The following is a 22762-nucleotide window of genomic DNA, read 5'->3' on the forward strand; positions in this document are numbered from 1 at the left end:
GTGTTTGTCATAACTACATCCTCCTCACCTCCTCCTCACCCCTCCCCCTCCACCCCCTCCTCCCCCTCCTCCCCTCACACCCTGCCCCTTCCTAACCTCCTTTTTCCTCTTCACACAGTTTTTTATCGTCTAATTGATAAAAGTTGTACAACACAGGAACACACTTCCTGCCTGCCTTTGTGTGTCTGTGTGTGTGTGACTGTGTGTGTGTGTGTGCATTATATTATTGTTGTGCAGTAAATAATAACACAAAATGTTTACAAAAACTAAACAGAAACAGTAGATGTTGAACGATAACGACCAGATTCATTCATCAGTTCCCGGATGTCGGAGTGTCCTTGAACGCACCTCAAAGGAGAAAATGTAGCGCTGCAGGGACGACGTATTTTTGTAGCTATGAAGTTAGCATCACGTTGTTTCCCTCCAGTTAGTGACAGTTTGAAAGTTTGGGTTTGCTGTGTAGGAGTGAAACCAGCTAATATCTGAAAACCCTTGTTATTACTGACACCTGTGGCCGAGCTGCAGCCTGCACCAAACAAACAAGCTAACGTTAGCTAGGTTAGCTGTAACTTAGCTACACCGCAGGGATCCAGTGTTGGTTTGTTAGCTAATGAAGAAATTATCAAACAATTTATCGGCCAGATCAGCGACGGGATTTGGACGAATTAGCAGACGTTATCCTCTCAACACAGGAGTTAGCTACCGATCTGTCCACGTTAGCAGGTAGACTAATGCTAGTAAGCATTAGCCACTAAATTTCACAGGGTTTGCAGTAATGTTAGCTCACCTGGAAGAGTTCCTCCGGTTTAAAAGTCCAACAGACGGTAACAAAACCAGTTTACCTTTAAAACAGGAGGATTTAGCTCAGACCAGGACCAGACCAGGACCCTGAGTGGACCTGTGAAGACCCGCAGACTCTGGTCTGTCTGTTTGCTTTTTTCTCTGTGGGAGGGAAATCCTGAAATCCTGCTCGTGTTGCAGATTAGAGGATTGGAGATGGTTCCTCCCTCAGGGGTTTAAAGGTAGAGTGGGCTCCTGTCAACGTCCTGACAACTTCCTGTCTTTTCAAAATAAAACTAATCTGTGTCGGTGATGCTCCATCGGGATCAGGATCAGTCTGAGTTTCCTTCAGTCCACCATCTTAGCTCCTCCTGGTTTCCGTCTCCTCCCTCTCCTCCATCTTTACCTTCATCATCATCCTCTCCTCACAGTGATGGGTTCTCTCCTCCTCCTCTTCTCCCATCTCCTTCTTCTTTCCTCTCCTTCACCCTCCACCTCTCTCCTCCTCTCCCTCCTCTTTCTCTAGATCTTCCCACCCTCCTTCTTCTCCTCCTCTTCCTCCTTTTCCTCCTCCGGTGCAAATGAAGGAGTTCTGCTGTTTTAAACTCTTCTCCTCCTCCTTATCGTTTATCAATCCACCTCCTGATGGCAAATATCTTCTTCATGGAAAAGTTGGCAGAGGGAGAGACAAAGAGGAGGAGGGAGGAGGAGGAGGGAGGGGGGAGGAGGAGGAGGGAGGGGGGAGGAGGAGGAGGGAGGGAGAGAGGGGGGAGGAGGAGGAGGAGGGAGGGAGGGAGGGCGTCTGAGGCAGTGAAGCGAGGCAATTTGCAAAGTGGAACTAATCCCGGGCTTTTTTTTCTGTGTTCGACAAGCAGGCCGCCGGTCCTCGATACCACACACACACACACACACACACACTCACACACACACACTCACACACACACTCACACACTCACACACACACACACACACTCACACATGTTGGAAAATCCTCCTCTTTTCCGTTTTGTCTAAAGATGGACGAGCAGATCAATATCAGATTTGCTCTGCGGAGACTAATCACCTGTGACCTGTAGTGACCTCTGTGACCTGTAGTGACCTCTGTGACTCCTCGTTAGCTCATTTAACAGCTGATTATTTTTGTAACTTTTCCAGAGGTGGAATGTAACTAAGTACATTTACTCCAGTACTGTACTCAAGGTACTTTTTCTTTACCTGAGTGTTTCCCATTTTATGAATCTTTATACTTACACAAATAAAAAACAAATAAATAAATAAACAAACATTTTACTCCACTACATTTGTCTGACAGTTACAGTTACTTTTCAGATGATATTTTCCTGCTCAGTGAAAATCATATAATCTGAATTTAACAATTTTGCACTTGAATTTTATTGATGAACTGAAGGGTAAAGTCCAATCTGAATAAAATATTTAAGAAACTACTTACTCTAACTGAGTAGTTAAACTACTCTAATGTTAATGTCATTTTCACAGTGGAAACACTGCAGACATAAAATTTGTGTCTTGGTCGCGGTTCAGTTATAAAACCCAAACACACCGCGGAGCGTTTGAGGCTTGAACAGCGACATTAAAAATTTGACTCCAAAAATAAAATTAGTTATTGAAAAAAAAAACAAACTGATCAGAGAAACATTGGCAAAGAAATATTTGTTTTGGAAAAAGTTTAAAAAAACATTTCACTGAAAAATGAAACACAAGCATCAAAAAAATCTTTATTGTTTTTTTCACTTTATTTTAATATTTTTTGCAGTCATGATTTCCTGTCTACTCTCAGCTACGTTTTTTTTTTTTTTTTTTTTTTTTGGACGTCGTATCGGTGGTTGTTGATTTCGTCACTGTTTTCACATGAAGAGGCGGGGCCTAAGGGGCGGGGCAGGGAGCGTGCGATCTACAGTCTTTATCGGTCTTTTGCGATGTTTATCAGTTTGCTCTCGATGCCAAATTTTGTTTTCAGTGTCAAGTTTTTAGCGCTAGCTCTGTAGGAGCGTCTGTCCTGCCGAGCTGCTGACGCTGTCACTCTGTTTTAACTCGTTTTAACTCGTTTTAACTCGTTTTAACTCGTTTTAACTCGTTTTAACTCCGGTAGTTTCTGCTTTAGATGAGCGTGTTCATCACTGTTAGTTTGTGGTTCTGTCATTTTAAGTAAAGTTTACAGCCTGTTGCTCCTGCAGTACGGAGGAAACGAAATCAGAATCTAACAATATGACAACATCTCCACAGTACGATATTTATCGTGATATCTTTTTTGAAAGTTGGATAATAAAGTGTAGAAACAGTCCGTGGTATTCTCCGAACAAGCAGCTACAAAAACTGTAACGACTTGTTGACAGACATTTTCTGAGTCTAATCAGATTTGTGTCTGATGCATTGATTAGTCGACATTCAGGAGGCAGCGTCTGAAGCTCGGAGACGTCCAGTGTGTTTACAACCTGTTTTACAAACAGATGCTGTCGTTGTCTGAAGAGTTGTTTCATATAAAACAATACACAACAATTTATTCATGTAACACAAACACAAACACACACAGGTGGTTGTACATGCCTGAACAGTGAGATCATTTCTATTAATGTACACACACACACACACACACAGAGTGTCCTGGTGTGTGTGTGTGTGTGAGGGCAGAGAAAGCCATCCATCCAATGATTACTGTAAATACATTGGCCGCAGGGCGCACACACACACACACACACACACACACACACACTCTCTCTCAGTCAGTGTGTATTGTCAGAGTGATAAATCACAGCAGACTTTAAGTGAATTAGTGCAGCAGCTTTAACTCTCCCTCCCTCCATCCCTCTCTCTCTCTCTCTCTTTCTTTACCTTTAAATGTCTCTCTATCCTCTCTCTCTCTCTGTCTCTATCATTTCTAATGTCTCTCTCTCTCCGCCTCCCCCTCTCTCCTCTCTCTCCTCGTCTCAGAGCTCTATACATCACAGTCCTTAACGAGGCCTCGTCCACTAACGAGCAATCAGAGAATATTAGGCCAATTAGAGGTTTAATTAGATTAGAGGAGGAGAGGAGGGAAGGAGGAAAGGAGAGGAAACAAAAGAGGAGAGGAAGAAGAAGAGGAAAAGAAGGAGGAAACAGGGAAGGACAGGAAAAAAGGAGGAAGGAGGAAAGGAGAGGAGAGGATAGAAAGAAGAAGAGAGGAGGAGAGAGGGGAAGAAAGGAAAGGAGAAGAGGAATCAAGAGAGGAGAGGAAAGGAGAGAAGGAAACATGAAGAGGGAGAGGGAAGGGAGGAGGGAGGAGAGAGGTGTTTGATTGACAGCTGGTGCATCATGGTCCGTTGTCATGGTTTCATCTGCTCTGCCGTGTGTCCGTCATCATGTATCTGCATGTTAGGCCACGCCCCCTTTAATCAACTTTAAATCTCCCCCCTCCCTCCCCCTCCTCAATGAACTCCCTACCTCGCTCTCCCAACTCTCCTCTCTTACTCTTAATAATTTTCTCTCTGCTTCTCTCCCCCCTTTTCCTCCCCCCCACCTCCCTCACAGCGAGCCCCCACGCTCCCCCCTCCAGCCTCCACTTCTCCTCCTCCCCCATCCTGCAGCAGCCCGGCTCCTACTTCTCCCACCCGGCCATCAGGTATCACCCGCAGGAGACGCTCAAGGAGTTCGTCCAACTGGTCTGTCCTGACTCCGCCCAGCAGGCCGGACAGGTGGGCTTCCTCAACGTAAGCACACACACACACACACACACACACACAACCAGCAGACACACACTTACAACTACACAAACGTACACAAAGACACATCTGAGCTGGTGTTTTCCAGCCTCTGCAAAGGTGGGATCAGTATCTGTTTGCAGGAGCAGAAAACACTGCAGAGTGTGTGTGTGTGTGTGTGTGTGGCCTCCTGTCTGCAGTGAGATAGTTGATATATCTGTGTCTAGACACTGAATCAATACACCCTCCACCACCCCTACCACACACACACACACACACACACACACACACACACACACACAGTCTGTTGTTTTTTATTTTTTGCACACGTAGTAAAAACTGGACCTGATGTGGACTCGAGCTCTGAAACACATTTTGTCCTGAAACATGATTTGGAGATTTCCACCACACAAAATAAAGTTTATAGTAAAAATAAATAAATAATCATTTTATTTATTTAGCATCTTTCAAAACAGCTGCTTCATAAGGAAGAACAAATAAAACAACAATAAAACAGTTAAAGTAACATAAAATCAACCACAGATAAAATCATTCTCGTGATAATTAATAAGTCGTTTGTTTAAGGTTTTTAGAGATGATTTAAAGGCAGACACTGAGGTTTTGGGCCTGAACAGTTCTGATGATTTTAAATCCTTTAAACGTCTTTAAGTAAAGAGCTAAGAGAGATTAAACCACTGACAGGTGACGCTGATCGTCTGGTTTCAGTCCAAGAAGAATCGAGGACCCGAGGTCTCTCAGCAGAACACTGGACATGAGAACAAAAACCTGACTGTTTGCCTCGATAAATTCTGTATAACGTCCATTTCCACAGCACTAATTCATCAGTGCAACACGTACAACACGCCTCAGCTGGTGTCAGACAACCACAGTTTGTATAGAAGAAGACTGAGGCTTCACAAACCCACAATAAAGGCGTCTCCAGGTTTCTCAAGAAAAGCAAAAGTAGTCTGGTTCAGAACCAACGAGTTAGTCCTCGTCTTTAAAGGTTTAACTCCTGTAAAAGTAAAGATACTGTTTGCAAACACTTCCAGTGAAGCTGGTGAAGTGATGAGCTCATTGTACATCTGAAAACAAACAACAAACAAAAACAAACAAAAACAAGCAGACCTGATCATTAAAACTGAAAAAACACTGAATTAAGTCGTTTCATGTTAGAAATGTTTTTCTGATTCTCTTAAGTGAGCGCGAGACGTTAGTAAGGGGCTGTGGGCTCTAAGCTGAGCTGATGCTAACGTTAGCTCAGGTAGTTTTCAGGTTCAGATTCCCTCAGTGTCGATTGTTCATTTTTACTGGAAGCTGAATTCTCCACACAGATCTCCTCCTCCCCAAAACAAACACACCAAGTATTTAAAACAGGTAAAAACACCAATAAAACAGATTGATTTTCTCTGTGGTGCTTTTGAGCGGGTGCAGGACGTCAGTGAGGGACTGCAGGCTGAGCTGCTGCTAACGTTAGCCTAGCTTGTTTTTAGCTTCAGATTCCTTAATTATTCACAGAGGTTTTTACTGGGAGCTGAAATCTCCACACAGATCTCCTCCTCCCCAAAACAAACAGACCTGGTGATTAAAATGAGTAAAAACACAGAATAAAACTATTTCACGTTAAAAATCAGTGTTTTTCCAGCGCCGTTCAGCTGTTAGCTGAGCTGCTAACGTTAGCCTAGCTTGTTTTTAGGTTCAGATTCCTTCAGTGTTGATGGTTCAGAAGAGTTCTCCTCAGAGGTCTCCTCTTTAAAACAAACAGACCGAGTGTTTCAAACAGGTAAAAACACCAAATAAAACTTTCATGTTAAAAATCGATGTTTCTTTGTGACACTTTTGAATGGGAAAAAATCCTTCATCTGGTTCAGGATTTTAGTTATAACGCTGAAAAAATGAGTTTGTGACTTGAAACAGAAAGGTCGTCTGAAAACCCTGCGTGTAAACAGCGACCTGTGAACAGGTATGAGGACACACCTGTGAATGTGGCGTTCAGTGTGCAGAGGGAAAGAGTCAGAGACAGAGGGAGGCAGAGAGGTGAGGTGAGGTGCTGTGGTATTATGCTTATAGATTAGCAGGATAAAATGCGAGCGGCAGCAGAATTCTTTATGACCGGCCTGGAAAACTGCTGACACACACACACACACACACACTCAGAGGACAGCAGAGGGTTGAGCTGTTACAGGTGAACCATGTGACCTACCTGTTGATGTTTTTCTGTATAAATAAGTCATTATATATATTTCTATCTAATGGTTTGTACCTGTGTCCCCCCCTCGTCTTCAGCCTAATGGTAGCTCCCAGGGAAAGGTCCACAACCCTTTCCTGCCGACGCCCATGCTGCCTCCCCCTCCGCCTCCCCCGATGGCCCGTCCCGTCCCGCTGCCCGTCGACGCCAAGCCGCCCTCCACCTCCTCCACCGAGGGGGGAGGCAACTCACCCACCTCACCCAGTGAGTCCACACACACACACACACACACACACAAAATTAATTATATAACGTTATTCTTAACTTTTACTGCAGATTAGCAGAAGTATTTATGATTCCCCTGAAGCGAAAACGCCCCCACAACAGCACAAAAAAACAAATAAATACTTTAATTATTAATCTGATATTTACTTCTAAATCTAAACAAATGCTTCCTAATCTGTGAGGAGTCGTGTTGTGTTTGGATTAAATTTCACTTCAGGGGTTTTAAAGAAGATTTCTGTCATTTTGGCAAAAACAGACGCAGTCGGTGCCAAAATCTTTAATCCTCCTCTCACTCATCAACACGTGAACAAGTACATATATTTATATTTAATGCTCCTGTTTTTAGTTGGTTTCATCCTGGAGAGTGAGTTCAGATTTACTTTAATATCAAGGAGGAAATAATGTGACCTAGATCTAAAACTTTATTCTGCTAACAGTTTCCCTTTGTTTCCAGTCTTTGTGCTAAGCTAGGCTAAACACGTCCTGGAGCTGGTTTCATGATGATATTTTGAGTCTGGTCTGAGGTGTTGGACCAGGATAAAGTGGTCTAAGGACTCTTTATGTGTGTGTTTGTTGTGCAGCCTACTCCACCCCCACCACATCTCCAGCCCAGCGGTTCGTCAGCGTCGGACCCAGAGACCCCGGCTTTAACATCCCTCAGCAACCACAGGTGACACACACTCAGACCTGAGTCCACATGGATGTAGACCTCTTCTAATATGTCCTGGATCTGCTCCTAGTTGACTTTTGTTAACGTTAGCTAGCTAACATTAGCACCCACTGGTAGCAGCAGGTCAGCTGGGTGTTTCTTGCTGTCATGTTTCACACAAAGATGTAACGTTAGCTAGGTTAGCTGGCTCATTCCTCTTCTGTTCTCCGTCACAAGCAGGAGAATGACACTGAATAGTTTTAGTTGTAATGTTTTACACAGATCTTTTTAAAATGGCGGTTGTTGGTGCTGCATTTACTCGGGTTCTTTACAGTGCAGACAAACACAGACTTTTGTGTGTCCAGTTTGTGTTTGTCCTCTTCCAGTTTCAGCATGACAGTTGTGTATTTGTATTTCTGAAGCACCAGAGATCGTCCATCGTTTAGTTTAACCAGTCAGCTAACTGCTAACAGAGCCTGAAGCATCACCGTTTCCACGGTTACCAGCAGGTTAAAGTGTCGACCAGAAACATGCCTGACAGCCAATCAGAGAGCAGGATGTGAAACACTTCACAGCACTTCAGTTTACAATAGAGCAGGTGGTCAGTGAATGCAACATCCACGTTTAACAGAATACTGAGTGTGTGTGTGTGTGTGTGTGTGTGTGTGTGTGTGTGTGCAGGTCAGGGTCTGTTTGCCAGCTGATTTATGAAGAGTGTAACGATTGGGCAGCCTTGACTTAACTTATCACACACACACACACACACACACACACACACACACACACACACACACACACTCAGATGACAGTGAGGTGGGAGTCCTGTTGTTGACAATCGAGACATGTTTGATTGCTTTGGTGTGTGTGTGTGTGTGTGTGTGTGCGTGCGTTGGCCTGTGACAGAGTCAATAAATCGACAGCCTCGTTCACTGCAAGCCACCACACACACACACACACACACACACACACACACACTCCTGAAGACATGAGCCAGGTGTTTGTCACCGCTGCCAGAAACAGACTCTGTTATTTATTCTTCCTCCCTCTCTGTGGGACATTGCTCTCTCTCTCTCTCTCTCTCTCTCTCCCTCCTCTCTCTCTCTCTCTCTCTCTCTCTCTCTCTCCCTCTCTCTCTCTCTCTCTCTCTCTCCCTCTCTCTCTCTCTCTCTCTCTCTCTCTCTCTCCGTCTACATTTTTTAAAAATCTACATGTAAAGAAACAACATTATCTTTGTAGAAATCATCTTAACGTAAAGGTCAGAGGTCAAATTCACCTGAGGACGATTTTATAAAGTGAGATTTTTTTGTTTTTGGAACGAGGACATTTGTAGTAAAGTTAGAAACATCTGGACATCGTCAGGACATTTTAGAAAATGGGAATATTTTTGGAAAGTGTGGGAATAATTTTAACCTGAGGACATTTTTAAAAGTTTTAGGTGATTGTTGACATTCTGCAGACATTTTAAAAGAACTTGAGGACATTTCTGGGACATAAAGACTTTTCTCAGAAGTGAGGACAAGTTTTCAGGTTGAAGACAACACTCAACTCAAGACATTTTTAGAAAGTGAGAATGTTTTTTGGAAAGATCAGATCCTTTTGAGAAAGTGTGGAGCTTTTAGAAAAATATGGACGAATTTAGAAAGTTATGATCATTGTGAAAGTATGAACAAAGTAAGGACCTGATGTTTTCAGGTTGAAGAGGAAATTCTACGAATTGAAATCATTTTTTGGAAACATGGGGACATTTGAAAGTTTGCAGCCCTTAGGGAAAGTGAGGACAGTTGTTATGATCAGGGACATTTTAGTTTTATGTTTGTGTTTTTGTGAGGACGTTATAAAAAGAACGTTTTTGGAAAGCGAGGAGATGTGAGTTTGGATTGGGGAACTGAGATTTTTGCAGGAATGTGAGGACACTTTGCGACGTGAGGACGTATAAAACTACAGATGTGAATGTTAATGTACACACACACACACACACACACACACACACACACACACACACACACACACACACACACACACTCAGATGACAGTGAGGTGGGAGTCCTGTTGTTGACAATCGAGACATGTTTGATTGCTTTGGTGTGTGTGTGTGTGTGTGTGTGTGCGTGCGTTGGCCTGTGACAGAGTCAATAAATCGACAGCCTCGTTCACTGCAAGCCACCACACACACACACACACACACACACACACACACACTCCTGAAGACATGAGCCAGGTGTTTGTCACCGCTGCCAGAAACAGACTCTGTTATTTATTCTTCCTCCCTCTCTGTGGGACATTGCTCTCTCTCTCTCTCTCTCTCTCTCTCCCTCTCTCTCTCTCTCTCTCTCTCTCTCTCTCTCTCCCTCTCTCTCTCTCTCTCTCTCTCTCCCTCTCTCTCTCTCTCTCTCTCTCTCTCTCTCTCCGTCTACATTTTTTAAAAATCTACATGTAAAGAAACAACATTATCTTTGTAGAAATCATCTTAACGTAAAGGTCAGAGGTCAAATTCACCTGAGGACGATTTTATAAAGTGAGATTTTTTTGTTTTTGGAACGAGGACATTTGTAGTAAAGTTAGAAACATCTGGACATCGTCAGGACATTTTAGAAAATGGGAATATTTTTGGAAAGTGTGGGAATAATTTTAACCTGAGGACATTTTTAAAAGTTTTAGGTGATTGTTGACATTCTGCAGACATTTTAAAAGAACTTGAGGACATTTCTGGGACATAAAGACTTTTCTCAGAAGTGAGGACAAGTTTTCAGGTTGAAGACAACACTCAACTCAAGACATTTTTAGAAAGTGAGAATGTTTTTTGGAAAGATCAGATCCTTTTGAGAAAGTGTGGAGCTTTTAGAAAAATATGGACGAATTTAGAAAGTTATGATCATTGTGAAAGTATGAACAAAGTAAGGACCTGATGTTTTCAGGTTGAAGAGGAAATTCTACGAATTGAAATCATTTTTTGGAAACATGGGGACATTTGAAAGTTTGCAGCCCTTAGGGAAAGTGAGGACAGTTGTTATGATCAGGGACATTTTAGTTTTATGTTTGTGTTTTTGTGAGGACGTTATAAAAAGAACGTTTTTGGAAAGCGAGGAGATGTGAGTTTGGATTGGGGAACTGAGATTTTTGCAGGAATGTGAGGACACTTTGCGACGTGAGGACGTATAAAACTACAGATGTGAATGTTAATGTACACACACACACACACACACACACACACACACACACACACACAGACACACAAAATCAACATAACAACACACACACATAGAGACAGGAACAAAAGTCACCGTGGGCGGTCGACATTCGGCTTCTGTTGGAGAGCGAGCGCCACGGGACAGTACAGTAAACACTCCCTCCTCCTGCCATCGCCATGGAGACCGACCGGACAGTCTGTGCATTCCTGCGTGTGTATGTGTGTGTGTGTGTGTGTGTGTAGGGTTTTTCTGGGGGGGGCAGATGGCACTGGCATTGTGTGAGAGCGGGCATCGTGCCCACACGGGTCAGCAGCGGCGTGGTGGTTGCCGTGGGCGACGGTGGCGGTTGCCCATGGAGACGAAGATGGAGGGGAGGGGGGAGGGAGTTGGCACCTCGTTGTGCCAACCAACACACACAAACACACACTACACACACACACACACTACACAACAGACAGACATGACCTGATCAATAAGTGTGTGTGTGTGTGTGTGTGTGTGTGTGTGTGTCTTCAAGGTGAAACACACACACATGCAGTAAAAACACCACGCCCACCCCATGACTCACCCACAGTGTGTGTTACAGTGTGTGTGTCTTTGTGTGAAGTGCTGACTCAGGACGAGACAGGTCTGGGCGAGAGACATAGAAACACTATCAGACACAGAGAGAGAGAGAGAGAGAGAGAGAGAGAGAGGTGGAAAAACTGAGCAAATTAAAGAATTAAAGTAAATGTTTAAAAAGTTCATGTCAGTTTGGGAGCAGTTTATTTAATACTTCATATTTCACACAACATCCAGGAACAGTTTCAGTTTTATCCTGTTTGTTCCAGAGAAACGTTCAAAGACAGAATTTGACGTTTTTTTAATTTTGGTTTTCCTTTTATAAAAACACGTTTTGTTGCTTGAAATGTGTTTGCCAAAGTCTCAGCTTCACAAAACTGGTGGAACATCTGAATAAATCAGTAGATAAGTGAATGAAACCTGTGGAAAACATGTCACATCAAATCCTTCAGGCTCTGAACCTTCATCACTGCTTCATCGGCCTTCAGTCAGGTGAAATCTTGCGAGACTGCAAACTGGAAAACAGCGAGTTTACAGATTCTGGTGTTATTTAACCCACTGTGTTTATTCTTGTATCAAGATGGCGGCGCTTTATTTCAGTCAGAGCCACACCACACACTAACAGATTCTCCACCAACAACCAGAGTCTGGACTCTCACAGCTCCACATCTGACCACGTCAGAGGAAACAAACATGGCCGACGACGGCATCTCTTGTTTGTTGTGCTTACGTCTTCAGTCAGCTGCTTCCTGATTGGCTATGGCTCTGTTCCATGTAATTGATCGTCTTCAGAGCAGATCAGGAGAGTAAGATTAGTCTGAACAGACCTCACACCACAGGAGAATCTGACAAGATCACCTTTACAAGGTTACAGGATGGAGGATTATCGTTCTAGTCTGTCAGTGTGTTTGCACATTTTCAGTTTGTGCAACACTGGAAATTTTATTCCTGGAAATTTCTTTTTTTTTTAAAATCTCGGCTGAAATGGAAAAGTTGTGTTTTAATACAAAACATCATCGTCGTCTTTTTCTTCTGCTCTGGTTTTAATTGCAGCGTCACTTTAACAAACCAACTCTTAATATTTGCACAACAACAGTTTGTTAAATCACATTTTTATTTTCGTTCGGACAGAAACCCTCCTCCATCTGTAAAATCCTCCATCTTTCTCTCTCCTCCTCCTCCTCTCTCTCTCTGTGTGTGATGAGTATCTACAGTCTGAATCACAGCTGTCAGCATCAGCCCGCTGTGTGGTAACATTACTCCACACACACACAGACACACACAGACACACACTGTCTGGCCTGTGAGAGTTTCATCTTCTCTGAGTCTTCTCAGGACAGAGGGAGGAGCTGCAGTGCAGGGAGCGAGAGAGAGAGAGAGAGAGGGCCGAGAGACACCGGGACACACAGGGAGGGAGGGAGGTAGAAAAGTCCCAGCGTCAGCAAGTTGTATTGATTAAAAACTAACCTTCCAGTCTTCTCCTCTATCACTACTGCACACACACACACACACACACACACACACACACACTGCAATAGAATTACAACGAGTCAGGAGCAAAGTGAGGTCTGAAACCCTGCAACACACACACACACACACACACAGAGAGAGAGAGAGAGAGAGAGAGAGAGAGAGACAAACTATTTACCTCCATGTGTTTTATTTAAACTTCCACTTTACATTCAGCATTCAAAAAACACATTTTCTAAATTGCGTTTAAATGTTTTAAGAGTGTGTGTGTGTGTGTGTGTGTGTGTGTGTGTGTGTGTGTGTGTGAGAAGTGCAGAGCGGGACGGGTGGAGGAGGAGGAGGAAGTGATGGAGAGAGGATGAATGTAAAGAAAGAAAAGGAGGAAGAAGAGGGGAGGAAGGAAGGAGGAGGAGGGTGGGATGGGATGGGGTGGTGATGCGGTTGCCTTGGTGATGGTAGTCACGTCCCGGGCCGTCTGGTTGTCCCTAGCAACCAGACATGATGTAAGGCGGGGATGAACTTGAACTTGGCGGGGCAGGCGAGGAAGAGGAGGAAGAGCAGGGGGGTGTGTGTGGGGGGGGAGAGATTCATGAAACGTGAACGATGCACCTTTGGCGATCGATACCGGCCTATCAGAGATGGATTACACACACACACACACACACACACACACACACACACACACACAGGTCGGTGATATTGTGCAGAGAGAAAGTGTCATAAACTCCTGAAGGCAGAAGAAGCATCGTCCCGTGTCTCAGGTCCTCTCAGGTCTGAGGAGGTGTTAGCGCCTCCTGCAGGTCAAAGCTCATGTGTTCATCTAAATCTAACAGGTTTATCCTCTGGGGAGCAGGAATGGCATCAGGAGAACATTTTAAAATCTGAAAAACAAAATCCAACCCATGAGAAGACGTTCAGAACGAAACGAAACCACGAGTAAAAATCTTTCACTACATTTCAAACTAATTGTCCCAAAAAGTAAAAGTAGAGTTTTCTGTTTTTCAGCAACAACACAACCAGGCTGCTTTAGATTTAGATTCTTAGATCACAGAGGTGGAGAGAACATGAAGTGAATATTTAACTCGATGTGTCTTTACCCAGAGGAAAACATGTTGCATCCATTAACTGTGTGTGTGATCCTACAGCCTGTGAATGAGCCTCAACCCAGGAAGTCAGTTAGCATGTTAGCATGTTAGCATGTTAGCTCTTCCTGTTGTCAGTGTGTTTCTGGTTAAATGTCTGAAATAAGGTCTGTGGTTTTAACACAAGCTCAAGACATTTTCAGGTTTTATTCTCCGACATAAAATCCACAACAAATACTGTGCTCTGACTTGGTTTGGTTTCGTCCAGTTAACATGTTCTTTCTTCCTGTGCAGCTGAATGAGGTGAGGCTTTAAGGTGGTCTGGGTCTGGGTCTGGGTCTGGTGTAGGTGTCACATTTTCATGGTTCTGGGTCTTCAGTAGGGTTGAAAAGGGGCGGGGAGTTTCTGGTAAATTTCCAGACACTTTCCATGGGAAGTTCAGCTGGGCGAATTTTGGAAATATTCCTAGTTGGAAACTTTACATGGAAATAACGGGAATATATGGGAATGAATGGGAATTAATGCAAATTAACCTGAAATTTGGGATAATTTATACAAACTGTAAATGAATACAAATCTTAAAAATTTGATTTATTTGTGAGAAGAACTGAATTTACATTAAATCTGAAAGATTATACTGCCAGATGTTTTTTATTTCAACTACATTTAAGTTCCCTGTCACTGGCTAACCTGCAATTTTGCTAATTTTCACTTTATTTCCATTTATTCCAGTTAATTCCCATTATTTCCCACATATTTATGGGCTCATATTCCCAAAGTTTCCAAATGTGAAAATTCCCAGACTTTTCCATCCCTGGTCTTCAGTGACACCTCCTCCTGACTGTCCTGTCTCCTCCTCCACAGTGGTACCTGGGATAAGGACTCCAGAGGCCCCTCCACCCTCCACCCTCCTGTACGACAGATCGCTGCAGCCTCCTCCTCCACCTTTGACCTTTTGACGCCAGCTGTGACACAGAGCCCCATCTTGCCCTCCGCCCCACTCCAACACCCACGCCCCACACCTCTTTGCGCCTGACTCCGCCCCCACCAGCGCCGTACAGAGACTCAGCAGCATCAGCATGGCTACAGCGGATCAAACGCACCCCGACCCCGGTGTCAAACACCCGCTCTGTAAACTGTACGTCACAGACTTCCCTGGAGACGTGGTTCATATGTCGACGTCCGTATATAGTGCCAGACCCCCTCACCCCCCTCACCCCCGCCCCAGAAACCAGACCAGGCTGAAAAATTTGTGGGGGGGGTTGGGGGTGGGGGGGATTGAGCCTTCAATTTTCGGGAACGCCACAAGACTGAATCACAGAGCTTCCCTTCTGGAGAAACTACACCCTCTCCCATCATCCTCTGCACCCGGTGGACTCGCAGCGGTACAACACCCCGCCCGCAACACCCCACCCGCCAACCCACCCTCCCCCCAAATCCCGTTGGATTCAGATGGCGTGGGGTTGGTTTGGTTCGTAGGACGGGACGGGATGCGTCGTGGTTTCCCGAGGGGGGAGGAGGAGAGGTGTTACCTGGCTCAGATACCACCAGCTAACACCCCCGCCCTCCCCACCCCCCTCCCTACCTACCTAACTGAGCCCTCACACACCTCCTGTGATGGACTCCACCCCCTCCATCTTGACCCCGCCCCCCTGGTTGGTGGCAGGTCAGGGAGAGGGAGGAGGCTCTTTCCAAGGACATGGACCAGTTGCTTAACGGAAAGACCCGACCTGACGGGGGAGGTGGAGGTGGTAATGACATGAACTACACGTGGGAGGGATGGGGGGGTCGGGTGGAGTTGGGCGGGTGGGGGTGGGGGGGTTTAAACGTGGGGGAAGCAGGGGTTTGTTGATGTGAAGTGTTGCGACCAGACGCTGGTGGATCCAAGCTCGTTTATCTGGGAGGCTTTGGCTTCATGGCTCATTGATTTTTTCTCTCTTAGCCGTCATTTCAGCCGGTCCCTCTTCCTCCTCCTCCTCCTCCTCCTCCTCCTCTATCCATCCACCAGTCTGGGCGAAGCTACAGCATGCAAAAAGGGGGTGGGCAGAAAACTCTGGTGTCCGAAAACGAAGCAGGCAGAGACAGGAGAGAGACGAGTGACTAAAACTTTACCAGTGGAATATTGATCATGAGGAAAGTGCAATTTTGTTGGCTAGCTGTTGGATAGTTAAATATCTTTGTAAGATAGCTCGTTGAAAACAGTTGTTGAAAAGTATATATAAATATATATTTTTCTTCCTAGTCCGCTCACACCTCTGGGACTCTAAAATATTGGGGTAAAAAAGACAACAACACAGCGTTGAACTAGAAACCATAGCCTTGTGAGAAATAAGGGGAGCTGTATTCACTTTTATTGTTTATTATTTGTTGTTTGTTCATCTTGTAAAGCTGTTAGCATGGTAGAACAAGAATCCCTTTAAGAAATATCATAATTTTAAATTTTTTAAAGCATTTCTTGCAGCTTTCGTTTGGTTTAAAAGAAGCAAAAAAAAAGCTAAGCGATTAACTTATTTTAATGAGCACATCATTTTACTTTTTAAAAAAAGAAAAATTTGAATTTCTCATGAGGAAAAAAAATATCAGGAGAAAATATAATAACGACTGAATTTAAACTTAAAAGTAATCACGTTTTCTCTGGTTTCTGTTGGCGAGATAATCTTTTAAAAAACGGGTGCCACCCGGTAACGGGCTGCCCAACGATTGGCTGGGTCTTAGAGCTCCTGCACCAATCAAAAGCACTTATTCCTGCAGTTGGCCAATGGCCCGCGAGCGTGTAATCAGGGGGTGTGGTTTAGTGATAAAGAGGCAGAGCAGAGGGTAACTCTCTGGAAGCTTTCGTCCACAAATAGACAAGAGAGCCGAGCGCTTCACATGCAACTTACCATTTTATTAAACTTCAGTTTTGTTTTTCCTTTTCCTATACTATATATATAAATATATATACACACACACACATGCACACACACTCACACACACACACTCTTACGACCATCCAGCGTCGAACAAAAGTGAATTTAAGTGAAAAATTTACAAAAAAAGAATAAAAAAATCTGCATGTTTTAGTGTTAGTGACAAATTTTTCCATAGATGATGTAGTTAGTGAGATAAAGACACTATATTGTAAACCCAACATCAGGCACTTGCCAGCAGCCGTCTATTAGTTTGGCCCCGTCGAGGCCTTTTCTATCGCTCTCCTTCACAAACAACCAGCTCTCTTCGCTTCTCAGCATCCATTCTTTTTTATTTCTCCTCCTTCCTCCTTCCTTCCCACTCCTTCATCAACAGATCAGTTCTGCTTTTTCAGGTTCCACGACGTTCTCTTTCATCCGTACGTTATCAGATTGCACGAAAACACTTGTTCCTCATCAATGTGCCTTGAGCTATGGTCCAGTCCTGAGAGGGTGCACAAGATCCAATGTGGAGAGTCTTGTTTTATTTTATTGTTTCTTCTTATTTCGGTTCCTCCACCCTCCACACCTGAGATTTTGTACGTAACTGGAGCAATTAACGCCAAAGCGTTAAAGCTGAAGAGGAACGCTGTGATTTCCAGAATTACTCACTGGTAAACTCTCAGTATTACGAGGTTTTTTTGCCTGAGCAGAAACCTCACAGGTGAAATCTACACCAGCTACAATCAGGTCAATCATCTCCAGATCTCTGCTAACGAGCAGCAACACAGTGAAATTTTGCGAAACGAGCACCAAGTCTGAGGTTGAACAGGACATTTTCTGCTCTGTGGCCTGTTAGCTAGCAGCCAGGTGCAGCAGCTAATTCAGGTTTGGTTCAGCTAAAAAGTTTTATTCAAGTTGGTTAAAAGTTTGATTTAACAGCAAATACTGATTAATTCAAGTTAGCTAGCAGTTTTGCCACTAAAACACTTTAAATTGGGTGAGCTAATTGATTAGTTTAGCAACTAAAATAGTTTGTTCAGTTTATTTAACAATGTAGTTTATTCACCAGTCCCTAATAATTTAGTTTAGTAGCTAAAAAGTTTGGTTCCAGCTAGCTAAGTTCATTTTAGCTGCTAAAAGTGACTGATTCAAGCTAACAGTTTGGTGGCTAAAATTCATTAAGCTGACTGTTAATTTCAGCTGCTAGTTTAACTTATCACACGAGTTGTTTGCTAGCAGTTTAGTGACTAAAACTGGCTAACTGTTGAGTTTATTAGCTAAAACAGCTCAGGTCAGGTTAGGTTAAGTTTATTCCCCAGTTTAGTGGATAAAAAAGTTTGGATAAAGTTAGCTAATGGTTCAGTTGATTCCCTAGTCCCTGAAAACTCTGTTTTCATTTTGGTTCCTGTTAGCTAGTAGCTTAGTTTAGCAGCTAAAACACTTTGTGCTCGTTTCACTAAATTTTGTGATGCCAGTATCTTGATGGAGCAGACAGAGCGTGTAACCGCTCACTACCTGGTAGATTGGTTCAGTTAACCATGTTTACTCCCACCCATCCCATTCATCCTGTCCTTCGTCGGATGGGATGATTTTTACACCTGTTGCTGCGAAAGCTTTTTTTTCAAGTCCTCCTGTTTTAATTTTTGATTCATTTATTCTTCTACTTTTGTTCCCACATATGAATAACGAGGACATAAAATATGCAATACCTGCTTGCACTCACTTAGACTTATTTTGTCTTATATTGTTTATTTAGTCTGGTTTTTCTTTCTCTTTTACTTTCAACCAAAGTTAGTGTGCACATGACTGGCGTCGTGCTCCGTGGTCGGTCCCTAAAAATGGTGAAGCCAGCCCTGCGGCGGCGCTCCAGCCAAGCTGAGCAGCCGTCACTCGGGGATCCCTTTCCTTCCTTCCTTCCTTCTTTCCTTCCTTCCTTCCTTCCTGTTTCGATAATCTACCAGGCGGCCACAATCCTACATTCGGGTCTCTCTTTCCTAAAAGTTTTTTATTTGTATTTCTTCGGGTCACAAGCAAGCCTTAAACAAGTCCAACTTCTTCTCCATCGCACGGAAAACAGTTAAATCGAAAACATTTTTGATGACGTCCAACATTTTAACCACGCCCCGCCCTGCTCAGCAGAGGTTTTAGTGAATAAATTGTTTACCTGTTCTGTGTTCAGTCCGTCTATCAAATTTAACGGACAGTGACGTGACGCCGTTGGCTGTGATGGTTTGGTAGTTCCACTTGTGTGGGTTGTGTGTTTCCTCTTAGTGTGACATGTTTTGTTTTGTCTCTGTTCTTGCCTACCCTTTAGCCATGAGTTGGGCATTACTTCCTTAATTATCTGCACTAAATATGAAATAAATGACAATAGTGAAAAAGTACGTCATAAAAAAAATACAGCTTCCAGGGCTTAAAAAGAGCGAAGGGAATTAAAAAAAAAAATTGCACGGACATTTTTTTTAAGTGTCACAAAAACCTTGTGAAACAGCCTAGCATCTAATCAGCGACTTTTGGCTGTGTGTGTGTAAGATAACGACAAAATTGCACCCTTTTTAAAGAAAGAAAAAATGAAAAAGAATATAAAAGCAATAGTTTGGGCAGTGTGTTGTTTTGTTCTTGTGTTGTGTGTGTAATTTAGTTCTGGTACAAGCAGCGAAGAGACGCAGAGAAGAGTTAGCTCTTTAACGGACGGGAGGGCAGCGCAGCAGGGCCACTCGGCCCGACTGGGAGACGTGTTTGTATGTTGTATAGTTTTATTAATTACACTGATTTTAAAGCTGCCCTATTTTATAATGCAGGACTTTTGTAACATTGATTAAATGAGGAAAAACTAGTGTTGTGAATTTTCTGATTGTTTGTATCGAGGCCACATTACTAGAACTGGTTTGGTTTGTTTTCTGGGAACTGGATTTAAGTTGAAAACTTTCCTGTTTCCTTATTTTCTTTATTTTTCTTTATTTGCTTTCCTTTTTTGTATGTATTTAAGGACATTTCCTCTTTGATGGTATAGCATATTCCTGTACTTAAAAAGTATAGGGCGCTGTGGTGATAAGACCATTGTAAATGGATGTTACAGTATGCTCTATGTTTGAAGGTTATTTGTTGCATCAGTGTTGATGAAGCTAAATCTAGGTAATTCTGAGGAAAATTGGTAAGAAAAGCGAGCGTTTTTTATGCATTTTAAAAATTTAGTTTTAGGCAGGAGACAATGACATAGCCAGCCAAAGGATGCCCCTACTATAAATGCATCTAGGCATCTTTTTTTGTGTTCACCATTCCATGCAGGAAAATAAACAGCTTGATTATGCAACATGATTCTTTTTCTTTTCCATCTGTTTCTTTCTTCACTGGCCCACGAGATCACCTCCTCCTCCTCCTCCTCCTCCTCCTCCTCCTCCTCACCCAGCCCTCCCCCCCTGAGCCTGGAGGTCCACTCTGATCTCCGTCCATCCACACATCCACTGCTGCTCATCACAGCATCACATGCATGGAGCAGATAATCAGCCGAGGAACGACAAGTCGACAGGACGAAGGACGAGTTCGAGTGAGATCAGAGTTTCTGCTCATTTCTCAGATATATTTACCTGAGATGACCTGTTGGCTGAGTTTGTCTATAGTATTGCTGTGAAGTAAGAAGTATCTTTTGGCAGCGCTCACGACCCCAAAATACAATCGGTGCAAAAAATAGACCTGGTGTGTAGAAGTACATTTAGCGTTTGCAGGTTCGCCTGTAGCTCCCACGTGAAATCCAGGCCGTTTGACAAAAACAGCTTCACCTCCAGTTCTATTTTTATTTTGGAGTTACACGATCCTCAGCACGATCCTCGCTGCAGAGATTCAGAGGATTCCTCTTTTGTTGTCGACTCACAACCTAAATTTCAAAGTTCAATCTCGACCCTGGAAACAGCAGCTGCCCAAAAACAATCTCACCTCGACCTCGTACTTTTATTTATTTACTGTTGTTTCTGTCGACCCGTCGAGAACAAACCGTATGCAGTTTTGCTAATGAAAACTGAAGTATATGTCAATAATTTGTTCAAATCCAAGAAATATAATCGAGCCCTGAGATGGTTGGTGGTAAAAACCCAGCTGAAATTTATCCAATGTAGACAAACCCAAAGAACTTAATGTTAAATTTGAGTAAAGCTTTTATCGACTCTGAGCCCAATAAGATTTTAATACTTCCTTGTCCGGATGACATATTGTCCTGTGATCACATTAACGCGATCTGCATTCAAGATAACTGCTGCACATGAGCTGTGGATTTATTGAAAACAAGATAATAATTCGTATGGCAAAGTTAAAAATATTAATTTCTGAAATTCCAGTCTCGACAAGATATAGTGTCGACCTGAGCATCAAGAAAACTGAGAACATGCAAACGTTCTCCTCAAAATCCACACGAGTGTAAATGAGACAATCACGCAGCGTTTTTACAAATTTTACTCGTCAACAGGTAAAACCCCTTTATTTTAAATTCGAGTAAAGTTTTTTTGTCAACATTTCATTCTGTGTTCACATTAACACTTTGTGTATTCAAGATAACTATCGCTAGTGAAAACACGATAATAACTCGTACGGACAATTTAAAATATTCAGAAACAGAATATGTTGTTGTTGTTTCAAACCCTTTTCTCTACATTTAAAGAAATGTTAGTAAGTTTATGTTAAAGAGCGTGTTGCTTTGGTTTGTGGTTGGATCTTATTGTGGAGTCTAGGGTCAAATTAAAGAACGAATAAATGAACGAATGCAAAGAAACGAGCAGAAACTCAAATCCCACTGGAGCTGGAGTCCTTAAAGGGAAGATGTGGTGTTATTTTAAAGCTGTGGAGAGCCCCAGTTCACCGGGTGGTGGTGGTGGCGGTGGAGGCTGGGGGAGGGGCTGAATGTGAAGCTCGCTGCATGATCTCCTCCAACAAACCAAGTCAAAGCTGAGGCTGAGAGAGCGATGAGCCCATAAGGCCAAACGCTGCGTCCAACAAACACCAGCAGGGACAAAAACCGTCATGAATTTACCTGAACCCTCCTCCGCCACCAAAAACCAAACCTCTGAGCTTCTACGCCCGCTGAATCCTGCAGCTTCCTCCACCCACCCCAAAATCTAGAGACTCCAAAGTTTGTTCAACCAGCAATATGACAGAGCTGGAGACAAAGACTGTCTTAAAAACTCCACTTGCATTCGCCTCCCCTCCTCTTCCCTCCTCCCTCCTCTTGCTTCACCCACCGCCTCCCCCCCTTCCTCTCCTCCCCTCCCTGCCAAGAGTTGATTTTTGGATTTTGACTTTGAGGAATTCTGCCGCTCCGTCAGGAAACAGGGTTGAATGAAGGCCGGGGCTTTTTATGCTAACGCCTTTGTTGTCTTCACGTTTGTCCAAATTCTCCTGGGCAGAGATAATCCCCCCCTCCATCTCTCCCTCCCTCACCCTTACCCTCCCCCCTTCAGCACCACCACCACCACCTGAGATACAAATCCATCAGACCGGACTGCTGTGCGAGTCTGCGATGTGGAGGGGGGTCGGAGATAATCGAATTTGAACGGCTTGTCATGAAGAGGGGCAGAATTCTTCAGGCTTAGACCAGGGTATTTTTAATCTGCCCCGAGATGAAGTAACTCTCAATCACTTTAGAGACCTGAGTATGTGAATTATAGTGACGCTGAACTGATCTGAACTGAACAGTACTTGTAGAAACAATCGTGCAAGGAAACCGGAGAGAACGAGCTTCAGCGACACCTGAAATCAACCTCCTGCAGCTTTTTAATTCGCTGTAGAAAAACACTGCCGTTTCCCCCCGTCGCTTTTCTTCTCGGGCACTGAATCAGAGCCGAGAGCGGAGCCTGAAGGAAGACGTCCTTCACCGTGGTCTCGGCCGTTCCCGGAGTGCGACGCCGGGGGGAAATGAGTACAAATGGCATCACTTTAGAGAGATGAAGGAAAGTCATTTGGACGAGGAGGCAGGTAACGCTGAAG

At 43.7% G+C, this 22762-nt stretch overlaps 1 protein-coding gene across 5 annotated transcripts in view; it reads left to right on the top strand.

Annotated features, from left to right (window-relative positions):
* nfia (nuclear factor I/A) overlaps positions 1-20107 on the top strand; it is a 168706-nt gene extending 148599 nt beyond the window's left edge. For 4 of the 5 annotated variants that reach the window (XM_018676179.2, XM_018676194.2, XM_018676211.2 and 1 more), the window contains 4 exons: positions 4306-4484; positions 6762-6927; positions 7530-7618; positions 14763-20107. In XM_018676179.2, the coding sequence (XP_018531695.1) occupies positions 4306-4484; positions 6762-6927; positions 7530-7618; positions 14763-14777 (449 nt within the window). In that variant the 3' untranslated portion in view covers positions 14778-20107. The remainder of the gene's footprint in view (positions 1-4305; positions 4485-6761; positions 6928-7529; positions 7619-14762) is intronic. The other variant, XM_051076951.1, reaches the window with a different exon arrangement.
* Positions 20108-22762: the final 2655 nt, after the last annotated feature.

This window comes from Lates calcarifer, linkage group LG17, assembly GCF_001640805.2.
Source record: "Lates calcarifer isolate ASB-BC8 linkage group LG17, TLL_Latcal_v3, whole genome shotgun sequence".
Classification (NCBI taxonomy): Eukaryota; Metazoa; Chordata; class Actinopteri; family Centropomidae; genus Lates; species Lates calcarifer.